This window comes from Botrytis deweyae (genome assembly GCF_014898535.1).
Source record: "Botrytis deweyae strain B1 chromosome Unknown BDEW_018, whole genome shotgun sequence".
Classification (NCBI taxonomy): Eukaryota; Fungi; Ascomycota; class Leotiomycetes; order Helotiales; family Sclerotiniaceae; genus Botrytis; species Botrytis deweyae.
In genome coordinates, this window is record NW_024066225.1 from 77681 (window position 1) to 92099 (window position 14419).

Genomic DNA, 14419 nt, shown 5'->3' on the forward strand with positions numbered 1-14419 from the left:
TTAATCCCTTCGTGATCAAATGAACATACCACATTGTTTCATTTCCTACGATAGCGTAGTTTTGTTAACTCCCCGAAACTTTCACTGCTACCTTGAAGTAGATCTGCAAACTCTTCATCATTCCAAGCGACGTTCAGATACCATCCCCTTCAATTCCACCAAAAACTCACACTAAAACTCGCACTCAATCCTCTTACATAATGCCACCATCCAACCGGAATATACAACACTTCTCCTCCTTCTAACACACAATCCCAATATTTTGCACTTTCCGCCTCTGGAAATTTCTTCCTCTCGTCCTCTTGCTCTTCGACAGTATCATCCCATCTCTCCAAGACCCCAATATCCACCTCACTCGTATTACTCATATCTATCCCCCCATCTTCTATACCTCTCGCGTATAATTTTGATGTTTCTCTAGGTGGATAAAGACGCAAATATTTCTTTCCGACGACTTGCGCTAGGATATTATGATACGGATCAGTATGCAGCGGACTAATTGTACCGGCTGGTCCAAACCACGCGTTTATGAGTGGCTCTTCCAATTCTTCCATTTGTGCATATTTTTCTTTCAGCGCGGGAGGACACGATGAATGAGGTTGTGGTGGATAAACATAACAATAATCCGGTATCGTTATATCATTTCGTAGAGATGGGATTTGGGAGAATAGATTGTGTTGTGCTAGATAGCCTGTTTCTTTTGCTTCTCCGTCGTTGGTGGAGCGTAACATGTATTTGGTCATGAAATCTTTGAATGGGACAATCTTTTGTCCCCATCCGGAATCAACATAACTTCTACCTACTTCTATGGGGACTAAGCGTCGACCGCCAATGGTTTTGGATAGTAAGTATGAGGGACTAGACCATGGTTTCTTGTTACGTGCAGGCCATGAATCGATTGATCCAGTTATGATGAGAGGTTCGGCTCCGAGTGTGCAATCCTGCGGTTGATGCATATGCTTTGAGAATTTGTCCATATTTCCGTCATCGTTATCGTTATCGATGTTGATTTCGTTGGAAGTTATTCGAGAGATAGGATTTGACAGAGAAGGCGATGTGATCGAAATTGATGGAAAGCGATCTTGATATGAAGATGTGGATCTTGAGGGAGAATCACTGCACGAAATTTTCTGACGTTTCGTGGGTGATTGTGTGGATCTATTATCGTCTATCATTTCTTCATGAATCTTTTGTAAAAGATCCATCGCACAATCAATTGCCAATCGCAGTATTTCTGATGCTGGAGCTCCGACCATGATCAATGCCATATCCATTGTCTCAACCATTTGGTCGATTACACGATCATCTATGACATCCAAATCTGAATCTTCGTCCTTCTCATCCTGAGATAAGGATTTCCTAGAGGCAAGAGCAGAGAACTTCAGCAAACTTGCCTCGAGAAACAATGCCCTCCAACATTCTGGTACATCCTTGAATGGGAATGCATAAAATTTCTCCTTAGCTAGAGCGAGTAGATCATCAAGCCTTTGGACAGTCAATTTCTGATTACCTGTTTGAGTACGAATCGAGGTACTCAGATGAGCGAGTAATTTCCCAATGGAACGACCACATGGCGCAAGAAGTTTTGGGGTATTATCTGATGATTCTGATGATACTCCAATGGTTGATGGATCCTTTGTCCGAGATGGTGAACAGAAGGTTTGAAGACACCAATCAATCAAAATTTGTTTATTGGAAACCTGCATGTTTTCGGTATCCATCGAGGTTCTACAAAGCTCTTTTGATGGATTATTGTTGTTTGATCTCTGAACCTTTTGGTAGACAAAATATTCGCAATTAGCGGGCTACTAAGCTCCTGCTTGCTTGTTTCATTCTCTCCAATACTTTAAGCGATTCAAAAAGATCTTGTCAATGATGGAAGAAAGGGACGTCACTCCAAACTTCGCCTATTAAATTGTTATTAGTCAAGAATTCATTAATTTGAGACCACTCCGTACTTTAAAGGATGCTTTATTGTGTGGAACTTCGACTCCATATACCCATGCCTTCTACGTCTGAGTTGATTCGTAATTTGATCTGGAAGCTTGTTTGGGAAAAGAGAAGACTTAGAAAGCCAAGAAAGGCACGACATGGTAGAAATAGAAATTATATACCCACAGTGAAAAAGACAGGAAAAAATGGCGTGAATTATGATGAAATATGACCAAGGGGAGAAGACTTCCAGTTGAATGGCAACAGCACCATTCCCGAATTTGCAGTCACTATAGAGACTTGAGAAGGAAAATGGAAAGAAAAGAAGATCCCGTCGTGCCTTCTGAAAGTCTAGAGAACGAGAACACCTTTTTGGTTCTTCAAATGTTTTATCACTAGATTCAATGTACGATAGAAGCTCACCGCGTCGTCGGTATCCTCTCAAAAAGTAACAAGAAATCGCCTGTTCACGTGAGACTGGTGGACACATCTAACGTGATTAGTCATCGCGGAAATCCTCCGGGCGCACCTTGGTACCTCGGAGGTTGTACGATACAGCCTCAAGTGTAACCTAAGCGAAAGGATACTCAATAGCTTTAACACGACGACTCCAAAGGTCTTGAAAATTGCTCACTATTTCCTTGACTAGACCTATTCATCTTATGAAACATACTATTCGATATCGAGAAAAACAGAGCCATCAAATGAGCTACATTATCTAATATATCTCACGAAAGGTATGATAGTTACCCGAGCCGATCGCAAATCCCCCTAATGTAATTCGCTACCGAGCGGCCTACGAAGCTCAACAAGATAAGATACCGGTACCGCCGGTACCTATCTCCAGCACCTACCCAAGTAAATAAGCTTATCACCCCACAAATACCCCTCATTCACGTCCTGTATTGTACACAGTCATCTTCAAAAATGCATGTACGTACGAGTAAGTCTGAAAGAGATCAGACCTCAACCAACCAGCTGGCGTCAATTAACATAGTCGTTACTTCCGCATGATTATCATAGGCTCGGAGATTGTATAAAATAGGGCGTGTGGTTGTACACTTGTTATAAGAGAAGCTCCGGACTTCCCTCTATTACAATTGCCACTTCTGCTGACTATCACATCACTTATAACATAACATTGTCTGGTTCCAATTCTCACACTTTACCCTCAATCCAATATTCAGCAATTCATATTCTCACAATCCCAATTTCAAAATGACTCCCCCTTCAGCAACAACCCCATCCGAACCCCTCAATACCGGCGCCGCTATCCCCACAACCTCTGACTCTACCCTCTCAACCCAAACCCACGAGCCTGGTCTTTCAAAAGAGCAAGCCCAAGCTCGTACCAAAAGTATGAAATTGCCATTACGAACACCGCTAGAAGATAAATATGCAGAGAGGGAATATCAAAAGGGGAGATTGGCATTGGCTTTTAGGATTTTTGCCAAGTTGGGGTATGATGAGGGAGTTGCGGGACATATTACTTTGAGGGTGAGTGGGATTTTTCTCTGTCTTTTGGGCGGGGGAGGATGGATGGATGTTGACGTTTGCGGGTGAGGGGGGTTGGCATATGAATGGAAGTTGTGGATAGGATTTGGATATGGAAATGAAAAAAAATTGAGTACAATATGCTAATGAGAATAGGATCCCGTTGAACCAACTAGTTTTTGGGTCAACCCGTTTGGTGTAGCATGGCCACTTCTCCGAGCATCTGATTTAATCCTCGTCAACAAAGACGGAGACGTAGTTGACGGCGGTCCATGTCGATTATTAAATACAGCTGGTACATAACCCTCTCCCTCCCCTCCTCGAAATTCCACACTAACATCTCCTCCTCAAGCCTATATGATACACCACGCCGTGCACATGGCGCGCCCCGAGATCAACGCGGTAGCCCATTCACATTCTATCTACGGCCGCGCCTTCTGTTCCCTCGGCCGTCCCCTCGAAACTATCACCCAAGATGCCTGTTCTTTCCACAACGATCTCGCACTCTACTCATCTTTCCGCGGAATCGTCCTCGCATCCGAAGAAGGCCACGCTATCGCCTCCGCTCTCGGTAATAAAAAAGCCGCATTACTTCAAAACCACGGTTTACTCACCTGTGGAGAAACAATCGAAAGCGCAGTCTTCTGGTTTATGAGTTTGGAAAAATGTTGCCATGCGCAGTTACTAGCTGATGCGGCAGCAGGGGGAAGGGGAGGAGAAACAATTAAAATCCAGGAGGAAGACGCGGCGTATACTTATAAGACGGTGGGAACCGAGAGAGCGGGCTATTTTAGTGCAAAGCCAGCTTTTGATATGATGGAACATGAAAGTGGTACGGATTATAAGTGGTAGTGTGGGTGTAATGGAGGGAGCTACGGATACCTATTCTTTTTTACTTGAGCATATTTTTATGAACTGGGAATGGTATTATTGCTTTCGCTAGATGTTCTTCTCATGGGGGCGAGCCCCCAAACCTCCATTGCTCGCTTCGCTCGGAGGTCTCTTACTAATTCAAGGCCAGTCGGTCTCCATGACAATGGCTCCCAGAGGGCCAGCGGAGCGTCATTTTAAAGAGTAAGAAAAGTTTCAAACTTTATACTGTTTACAATTCTACATCCATTGCCTGTAGCCACTTATCTATGAACCATCTATACTTCTCCCACCCCCTGAAATCTCAAATTATCTTGGCCAAATCTCAAATCCCAACTCTCAAATCTTAAACCCACCATTCTGCAATCTCCGCCAAGTACCGTCCGGATCATAAGCTTCCTGTACTTTTCTCAACCGCGACAGATTCTCCTCTCCATATCCTGCGAATACATCCTGATTTGCATCTGCGTAGTTGGGGTAAATGTATTTATGCAGGATACCCAATTCTTTAGCGAACAGGGTGAGTTGGGAGATGAGGTTGTGGGTGGATTGCTGCATTAGAGGCGTGTAGGATTCGGAGGCCTGGGAAGACCACCATATATTTATGTTGAATACTGTGCGGGAAGATTAGTTGTTTGGGGGAGGAATGAAGGAAGCAAGATGCCAATTATTGTATGTTGTGAAGGAGGGGAAAAAGGAAGAAAACGAACCAATGAGCGTCCCATCATTTCCAGATAATCCATTTGGACTCTGACTCTCATCTGAATGAACGGAAGGAACTAGCGGTTGTATCACAAAACTCGGGAGAAAACCAGGGACATGTTTTATAGTTTCTACTTGCTCGAAGAAGAGATTGAGGATTTTCTGGGAGAGCTCTGGATGAGGGTAGAGAGTCATGGTTGCCCAGATAGTTCTAGAGTTCAGAGTAAGTTACAATGAACATGGGCTTCGAGGTACCAAAAAAGGAGATTAACTCACCGGTCACCCCAATAATCCATACTCGTCAACTCCTTCGCCAATTCTCCCATACTAGCATTCCGATTCGTGCTGTAGGCCCCCAATTTCCTTACTCCTTCGAACGCCAAAGGATTAGCCACACCATCTGAATTCGTTAGACAAGTAAGTCCAGCGAATAAATCGTATTGGGCGAGGTAGCCGATGGAAGCGTAGAACTGGCTTGAGGTGTCGGAAGTTTGGTTTGTGATAAGGTCTTGGATGGTGTTTAGGAAGGTGGTGGTGGAAGTGCAGTAGGAGAGGAGACAGGCAGTTTTGAGGAAAAGGTTGGTGAGGGGAATGGTTAGAGATTGTAGGGAGAAAGGGAGGGAGGAACGGGGAGGAATAGAGAGAGTATTGCGTTGGGTTGAAATGTCGGAGAAGAGGTAATCTGTTTAGTGTCAGTAGAACCGTGAGATTCTAAGAAGATATAGAAGTATCGGGGAATAACATTGTAGCAAAGAGAACAAGGACAAGAGAAAAAGAAAATTGATATCAAAAGACATAGAATAATATCAAAAAGCACGTTTGTACTCACAATTTTGGCCTCCCCATGCAGGACCCTGCGGATAAGTCTGTAGATCAAATCTCGTGACGATACCAAAGTTATTTCCTCCCCCTCGTAACGCCCAGTACAAATCTGGGTTATCATGAGCGTTTGCATTTGCTATTGTTCCATTGGAAAGGACAATCTAAGGAGACATTAGTCTGGTGTTTATCATGATGTAACGAAATAAGCAAACCTCGAAATTTCGAACGTTGTCAGAACCCCATCCATATCTTTGAGATAGGAACGATATTCCACCTTTTATAAAAAAAACTTAGCATCTCATCTCCAGTATCAAATTTACTCTATTTCTACTTCACTTACCACCCAAAAGGAATCCTCCCACTCCCACCGTCGAATCCCTTCCCCCAACGACCATCAATCCCCTCGGCTCCACTACCTCATAAACTTCCCCCCATCTGCAACCCGTTCCTACCTTTACAATCTTCTCATCCTCCGAAATTTCAATCTCCTTCATCTTCACCAAATCAATAGTAATACCGCCCTCCACATTAGAAAATCCCTGATTCATGTTGTGTCCCCCACTTTTAATAGCAAAATGACAGTCAGACTCTCGGATGATTTTCATAGCGGATGATACTTCAGAAGGAGAATGAGGCCGTATCATACAGGCTGGCGTAACGGATGCTTGTTGGAAAGAGTAGTAGGTGGATGTGAAGTCTGGGGGAATGGATCCATAGTAGGTTTCCTGAAGGGTTTGTTGGAGAGCTATGCACTACCGAGTTCCGTGTTAGTTAGGAGGGATATTATAAATTTGGACGATGTGAGGGCTCATTGTATTACCGTTTGATGGCAGCTATCGTCCTCGAGAGAATCTCCATACGTAATTGGCTGTTGTTCACTCAAATCAGGCGAAGACGCGATAACGAAGGTAAAGGCATAGCTTAACAAAAAACATAGTAAAGGGGAAAACATCATTCTCGCCTCGCAATAGACGTTGATGATGAATTTTGATTGTGATAATTTCTACCTCATTTTCTTATTACAACTTGTAAACCTTTTAATATATTATTAATTTTCGTTACAACATTTCTGTTACAGTATCTCCCGGGGTCATCTCCACTCGGAAATGATATACAGAGGATCTGACCAACTGTTGTCTTTTGTCATCGGCTACTTGCATTCACTTCAGTCCAAATTGACCGACTTATCATTATGGATAATGTTGTGATGATGATTGCAGCTGAATGGATCAAATGAATGTCAGTAAATGCATACAACAGCTTGTCTCATGAGTCGGTGAATCTGTGCATCTGTAATCAGTGCATTAGGAATCTCCACCGTTATACCACCCTAGGTAGTTATGACGATGAATCTTGATATCAAGGGTCTAAGGTTCAACGGTCAACCCCAGATTTTTAAGACATTTTCACCACAATTCACTTCCCCAACGACAACATACATCTCTCCACATTTTGTATCCCAGCCCAGATATACGATAAACACCTCTTCATGTAATAGATTGATATCTTGACTTCAATACAATTAATGATCCAGATCCTGAGCTTGATCCGTTGAAGTCGTGTTGAATAGAAAAAATGTTCAATGAGGGGCTTTGGATAAGATAAGAGCCAACAAATCCAAGGAACTCGAAGGATTCCAAGAATGGCGAAGGAATTGATGATCTCATGGGAATTTTGTGGATGCTAAGGTTGTCTATGGTATGGCTATGGGTTGAGATGAGGGGCTTGACAGGTCTGACAAGACCCTTTCGACAAGACCCTTTATCTTCTCTTCTTTTTTCTTTTTATATTTATTTACATTCACACATTCACATCTATCTGTATGCGCGAAAAACAACATCAGTAACTTCTTATCGAATGCTGTCTGCAAGAACACATACCATCTACAACTCTACGAATATGTGCATAGAACACGATCTTTTATGATACCTTTGACCATCAGCAATATACGCAAATACCGATAAATACTTTCCCAATTATGACGAATCTCGAACCATCTCATTCGGCTCCTACAAGTTCAATCAAACTTACTCAACGACATGATCGATCGACTTTGAGTGTTGTGGCACAGAAAGCAATCAAGACCTTCTCCGAAACAATCCTCAAAACACATCCTCCCTTTCCATCCGGATCTCCTCAATTAACCCCTCACCATTCCGTCAAGAAATATTGTCGAATCACCGAACATCATATCGCAGATACATATATCTACACCTTCTCATCCCTCTCCACCCCGCCACCGTCTCCATCCACCGAGCAAAAACCCCCCGTGGTTCTCGATAAATTATATTATTTCGCAGGTGGAGGATTCAGAAGTGGCGCTCTGAAAGAACATTGGACTCTCTGCGCTGAACTATCCAAGAAGCTTCCCGAATACGAAATTAACATTGTTAGTTATCCTTTGGCGCCCAGCTCCCCAGCTGCCCAATCATTGCCGCTTTTGAGGAAATTCTATGATGCTCTGGCGGAACAGGCAAAGAGGGAGGGATATAGAATTACATTGATGGGAGATTCGGCGGGGGGAAATATTGCGTTGGTTCTGGGACTTTATGGAGCGACTTGTTGGTTACGGGATGCTGGGTTAGAAGGAGCTGGGAATGTGTGTCCATTAAGAAATATAATGGTCATGTCACCACCCACCGACATGCGAAACACAAATCCGGGAATCGACGCAATAGATTCTCACGATCCCATCCTTTCGCGAGCCATCATCACCGAGGTAGCAGAAAGATGGCGTCAGGATATACCAGCAGAGGATCCAACGGTTTCGCCTCTTCTGGCCGATTTAAGCGTGTTTAAAAAGGCAGATGTACAAGTAGATGGAGTGGTAGGTTTATATGATTGTTTGGCTCCCGACTCAGTGGAGTTTAGAAAGAAATTAGAGACGGAAGGAGTAAGAGGAGAGTGGTTGGAATGGGATAAGCAGATGCATTGTTTTCCGTTGACATTTTCATATAAGATATCCGAGGGAGTGTTTGGGAAGGATTGGATTATCGATGTTTTGAGGCGCAATTTGGAGCAATCGATAGAGAAATAGATTAATCTTAATCTTGTGTTGAATATAGTACTGTGTACGACCTAGCTTTGAATCTACCCGGAGATGTGTAAGGCTATGGGCGTATGAAGGAAAGAGGTTAAAGCAAGTGCTCCTCTTTGAAAGTATATTGAGCTATGCGTTTTTTTTTGCTGGGCTAGCACCCAAAATTGTACGAGTTCCATGGTGCGAGTGAGATTCTCATGGCGTACAACTTTCTTTCATTTCCAAAAATTCTTCTATCAATACAATTCCCCGTAAATGTACGATATACAAGCAGAAAAAACATCGGCCAGGTCGAATATTCTTGAAATAGCCTCCTCGTCTTCTATGCTTTACCATTCCCCTCACCATTTTCATCATTGCAAGCGAAAGACCGCTGCACCATTCTCTAATCCACTATTGAGTCACTAACCATCTCTGGCTACTTCAGTTCCTCTAGACTTCATTGCAAAACAGCTTCTTCGTCTTCCTCTCTCACTTCACCCTTTTTGTCTTCCTCAATCCAATTTTTGCCCTCTCATACGATGCCATCTAATTCTGGTTTGATTTCGTTCTTCTAAAATACTCATTCAAATTTTAGAACTCTCCTCTTCCCCCTTTCTCTTATACTCTTCCCATACACTCATCACATCCTTATTAGTTTCTATCTTGCTCTTCCCGTTTTCAATTATTGCATTCCTCTCACCCGTTACGATGCCTGAATATTGGAAAAATGTCAATGACGATAACGATGTTGAAAAAAGAAAATCCACAACATCATCCCATAATTGGAAATCCAATGAGATAAACCAACACATAGACAAACGGAAAGAAAAAAAGAATCAAACATGCGAAGAAGGAGAAAACACACCAGTTTTTTCTATAATCTTGACATGCTCCGAAGCTTCGGAAACCAAAAGTTTTAGTTCGTCAGATACGATTATGTCGTGATAATATGCTGCTTTCCAAGCTGGTTCTGGTGTAGCCTTGGATGTGTCTAAGTTTTGGAATGGTCAATTTCTTCTTCATCTAGGGATGTATACTATATTGGATCGGAACGAGATGGTATCCAATGGTCTCCAAATTGCGTCCGAAGGATGAGGAAATTAGGAAAGATGAAAGAGGCATGTTGAATATAGCAAGTGAGAAGTGAGAAGTGAGAAAAGACATACCAGGTGGACCAATGAACTCAAAGCATCCATCCGATTCTCCAGCTTCGATTTCTTTCTGTAGTACAGCGATGGGATTGTTGGGATTAGAATCTGGAGGCGCGGATGATGACATTGACAGAGGGCCGTGAATCTGCAGGTAGAAGGATCTTGATTAGAATACATAGAAAAAGGAAGAATAGATTTCTTTTGAGGTCCAGCTCTTAATTGAGAGATTTGCAGATCTAGTTCTTGGATTTCATAAATTACATCTCACAGGAGGATGGGATGATAGATGTAAGTTCCGGGAATCAAGCATTTACAGAGGGCATGGCGAGATAGTAGTAGAGAAACTTCACATACCTGTACATAGCTCTCCACGCACGCATCCAGAAAATAAGGCAAAACAACTTGTGCGTGTTCTGTCACCCAGTGCTTTGAGAATGCTTCTTTTGACATTGCGGGGTTGCGTTTTAGGGGGGCGAGGAAAGATCGTGGCTTTGGTTTAGAGTTGGGAGAAGGGGAAAACATTGTGATTTTGGGATGGTTGAATGGATGATTGGATGATTGGATGGATGTTATGAAGAGAGCGAGAAGATAGCGATAAACAGCTTTGAATTATTATACAGATGGAACTCAAATGATTATATACGAAATTGAGCATCGAACGGATGCACTCGGATAACAACCCGAACCATTGGTGGACATCCGAGAGACACTGTAAAATCGAACCAAGTATCTAGCATACCTTACGTGTACCTACATCTAAGGAAAATGATGTAATATAACTAGACTTGATTATAAATCAATTACTTGAGATTGATTACAGATCCTGGGCACCTTTCCTAATATGTAGCTTTGAGCTTTTTTCAATCGTCAATGGTATGTGTCGAGTTTAACACGATTCGATATAAGGATATTCATGGAGATCTGCAATCCGAGTCTCTGAGAGATGAGGAAACCTTGGAATGATCCATGTCCTGGATATTCTAGATATTTGACGGATTTTTCGGTGTTTGTTCTGCTATATGTTTGCTTGTAAGGTAGGGTAAATACTCTGAGGGAAAAGGATGGCCCAAATGGGATACAGATACTCAATACTGGTTGTATTGATACAATGGTAAAATGGTAAAGGATTCAAGAGAGAATGTTGACGAATAGCACTAAGCAAATTGGAATTAACCATCCTTATATCCTCGAAGAATCAAAAATGTAGTACGTATGCACATGGTTTACTAGGTGTATAGTGCATTGTAATGAATAAGTAAGTTGTGTGCTGACTTCTCGACACCCGGAACGCATTGTAGACTCGCAGTTGGTCTCAGCACTGCAAATTATGTGGAAGTGAATTGAAGAGCACGTTTTGGGGTAGAGATAATGAGTTTAGGAGGGTGATTGAAGATGTGATTCGAACATAGTGGATCATAAATAGTAAATGATTTCTTTTCTGAAATAAACTTTGGTTGGGAAGTGTGGATGTTGTATATGTGGTTATGGGATGAGATGGAAACGATAGCATTATGCGGATATGAGTTGTCACTCGTGATACTAAAAAGAAGTTGTTTAAGACGAGATACAATGGACTAAAGTATCAACTCAGCTCCGGTGGCAGTGAAAACGTATGAGAAATTGTATTTGTATTATCAGAAGCCATAGGTTACATAATAGACCATACCATGAATGGCAGACCAAATAACTAACCTATCTGATCTATAATGGTGAAAATGAAGTTGTTAAAGTAAAATGGCATGCTCCAAGGTAAAACCATACCAGCCATCCTTACCAGCTCCACGATCTAGAGAAACTTTTCATCCCCATTGCCAACAACCATGGCAAGAACCACTTTTCATAAGAGGAGAAACTTTTGAACCAAAAGATCAGAGAAAGAAACTCATCCCTTAATACATCTTGTCAAGTCCCTCCATCTTACCATCAGCACGCCAATCCTCCAACAAATTTCCCCACGCACTAGCACCCTGTCCGTAAACAGCAGTTTGTCCACTAACCTCTGGATGTTTGCCAACCATTCCTTCACCATTGAAATAACCTGGTGTGCATTGAGTGAAATATTGCAACATAGGTGCACTTCCCTGCAAGATATCGTTGACCCATTGACCCTCGGCTTCCTTACTAGCTTCAACAGCCTTGATATCCTTCTTCTTGCATTCGGAGATGATATAGGCGGTATGCATTGACTGATTAGTGAGTGTATACATGAAGTTTGCAGAAACACCAGATTGGGTTGTGCCGAAGAAGAAATAGTTTGGGAAGCCGTGGGTTTGGAATCCATGGAAGGTGGAAGGACCCTTCTTCCACTTGTCATCGAGGATGAGACCATCGCGTCCGGTGACAGTGATACCTGAGCGGCGTTGATAAGCGGTTGTAACCTCGAAACCGGTAGAATAGATGAGAACGTCAACAGGATATTCGACACCGTCTACGATAACACCAGCTTGGGAGACACGGTCAACGCCCTTTCCATTTGTATCGACGAGTTGAACATTCTCGCGGTTGAAGAGAGAGAGGTATTCATCGTGAAAGCAAGGACGCTTGCACATGGATGAATACCATGGCTTAAGCTTCTCGGCAGTCTCCTTATCCTCAACTAGTTCATCGACACGAGCTCGAATACGCTCCATGAGTTGGAAGTCTGCCATCATCATCATCTGACCCAATTTAGCTTGACCGGTACAAGCATCTGCCTTGCCCAAAATAGACGTAGCAGGGTTGAGAGTCCAACCATCGTTAACAAGATCTTCCTTTTGACGACAATTGGAGATCCGATCATTGAAGTTCTCCATCCGATCTTGTTGCCATCCAGGCTTGAGACTTTGACAGAAGTTTGGTGGAGTAGGCTTGTTATTTCGAACATTGATTGTGGATGGTGTTCTCTGAAAGACGTAGACGTGCTTTGAGGCTTTAGCGAGATGAGGAAGCATTTGGACTGCAGTTGCACCAGTGCCAATGACACCAACACGCTTATCAGCCAACTTGCTAAGATTGCCGTTGACATCACCGCCAGTAACGCCATAATCCCATCTAGATGTATGAAAAGATTTTCCTGCAAAGAGCTCCATGCCTTCAAGGCCTGGAAGCTTGATCTTGTGGAGGATACCTGTAGCAGTAATAGCGAACTTGGAAGTGAAATGATCGCCACGGTTGGTCTCGGTCTTCCAGGAAAGAATGTCCTCATCCCAAGTCATTGATTTTGCTTCGGTTTGAAAAATTGTCTTTTCCTTAAGATTGTAACGTGTGACGAGCATCTCAATGTGCTTATGGATTTCGGTAGTGCGAGCATACTTCTCAGTTGGAACGTAACCAAGCTCTTCGAGCAAAGGAAGGTAAATGTAGGATTCAATGTCACATTGAGCACCTGCAAATTGACAATTAGTAAACATCAACAAGTTATGGAGGTGAGGTAATTGAAATGTTAGTTCATGCGGATAAAACGAACCTGGATACTGGTTCCAATACCAAGTTCCACCATAACCGCCACCCTTTTCAAGAATGCGGAAATTGGTTACGCCCTTTTGCGAAAGGCGGGCAGCAGCCAACAAACCACCATAACCACCACCAATAATCAGTACCTCAGCAGAATCGATGATTGGTTCACGTGGGACAATCTCGTCAATGAGGGCATCATCTTGGAATCGAGCAAAGTTGCCAGTGGGTTCCTTGTACTGAGTGAGTCCATCCTCACGAATACGCTTCTCTCGCTCGAGAATGTACTTTTGTGCAAGAGCTTGAGGGTCAAATGGGGAGGAAGATTCAGGAAGGACTGCGATAGTTGCAGACATCTTGGAGGATGACAGTACAAACTAAACTTGCAAGAAGAGAAGTGATTGTACTGATTTTGAAGTAGCTTGATACTTTTTTGAGAGAATAGGATTGTATAAAGGTTTGTTTGAGTGCATGAAAAAAAAAGTTCAAGTTGATGATGTAGGTCGAGAGCTGTATTGTTTGTGGGAGGAAAATATTATCCGAAGATAGGACCGAGAGGGACTTTTATATCTAACCAACAAGGACGATGACGATATCGGAGTAAACAAAAGGAACTTTACTCTCGACACACCTTTGTCCAGGCAGCCCTTTTAGCCCATTATGTGTTCATCCGTTCTCAATAAGGTAGCTATCAATGGTGAATGTCATCACAACTCACCTTTGAGATACTTCGACCACGCATTCACTGTTTCACCATAAGAGTAGTCCTTACTATATTCGATTGATTCAGTACTCATAGTGGTTACAGATCGTCTAGTCTTGCGGGGAATTTTGTTGGAAGAACAAAGTTCCATCCAGCGTTTCGTGTATGGATAGCTTCGAATCATCGATTCTAGAATACAACTCAAGGGGTAAGAACGCCACCGACGGGAGGTTTAGACTTTGAGATCTGAGACAGGAATTTAGGAAGAATGTTCCTTCCTCCCGCCGACAC

The 14419-nt window shown here is 42.8% G+C and overlaps 6 protein-coding genes across 6 annotated transcripts; 2 read left to right on the forward strand and 4 right to left on the reverse strand.

Moving 5' to 3' along the window:
* Positions 1–149: 149 nt before the first annotated feature.
* Positions 150–1706, reverse strand: EAE98_007519 (uncharacterized protein; the record flags this gene model as incomplete). Its single annotated transcript, XM_038955142.1, has 1 exon — positions 150–1706. One exon carries the CDS (start codon positions 1704–1706, stop codon positions 150–152), a length of 1557 nt encoding a protein of 518 aa, XP_038808320.1.
* Positions 1707–3150: 1444 nt separating this feature from the next.
* Positions 3151–4278, forward strand: EAE98_007520 (uncharacterized protein; the record flags this gene model as incomplete). Its single annotated transcript, XM_038955143.1, has 3 exons — positions 3151–3429; positions 3583–3721; positions 3779–4278. The coding sequence occupies 3 exons, from the start codon at positions 3151–3153 to the stop codon at positions 4276–4278; spliced, it is 918 nt and encodes a 305-aa protein (XP_038808321.1).
* Positions 4279–4472: 194 nt separating this feature from the next.
* EAE98_007521 (uncharacterized protein) lies at positions 4473–6896 on the reverse strand. Its single transcript, XM_038955144.1, has 7 exons — positions 6641–6896; positions 6161–6572; positions 6033–6094; positions 5828–5981; positions 5275–5680; positions 5007–5209; positions 4473–4910 (listed from the first exon to the last, which is right to left on the reverse strand). The coding sequence occupies exons 1-7, from the start codon at positions 6773–6775 to the stop codon at positions 4636–4638; spliced, it is 1647 nt and encodes a 548-aa protein (XP_038808322.1). The 5' UTR covers positions 6776–6896; the 3' UTR covers positions 4473–4635.
* A 902-nt stretch (positions 6897–7798) lies between these two features.
* EAE98_007522 (uncharacterized protein) lies at positions 7799–8857 on the forward strand (the record flags this gene model as incomplete). Its single annotated transcript, XM_038955145.1, has 1 exon — positions 7799–8857. One exon carries the CDS (start codon positions 7799–7801, stop codon positions 8855–8857), a length of 1059 nt encoding a protein of 352 aa, XP_038808323.1.
* A 569-nt stretch (positions 8858–9426) lies between these two features.
* Positions 9427–10515, reverse strand: EAE98_007523 (uncharacterized protein; the record flags this gene model as incomplete). The annotated part of the gene is made up of 4 exons (XM_038955146.1): positions 9427–9554; positions 9708–9833; positions 10009–10138; positions 10348–10515. 4 exons carry the CDS (start codon positions 10513–10515, stop codon positions 9427–9429), a joined length of 552 nt encoding a protein of 183 aa, XP_038808324.1.
* A 1133-nt stretch (positions 10516–11648) lies between these two features.
* On the reverse strand, positions 11649–13781 carry EAE98_007524 (uncharacterized protein; the record flags this gene model as incomplete). Its single annotated transcript, XM_038955147.1, has 2 exons — positions 11649–13357; positions 13439–13781. The coding sequence occupies 2 exons, from the start codon at positions 13779–13781 to the stop codon at positions 11883–11885; spliced, it is 1818 nt and encodes a 605-aa protein (XP_038808325.1). The 3' UTR covers positions 11649–11882.
* Positions 13782–14419: the final 638 nt, after the last annotated feature.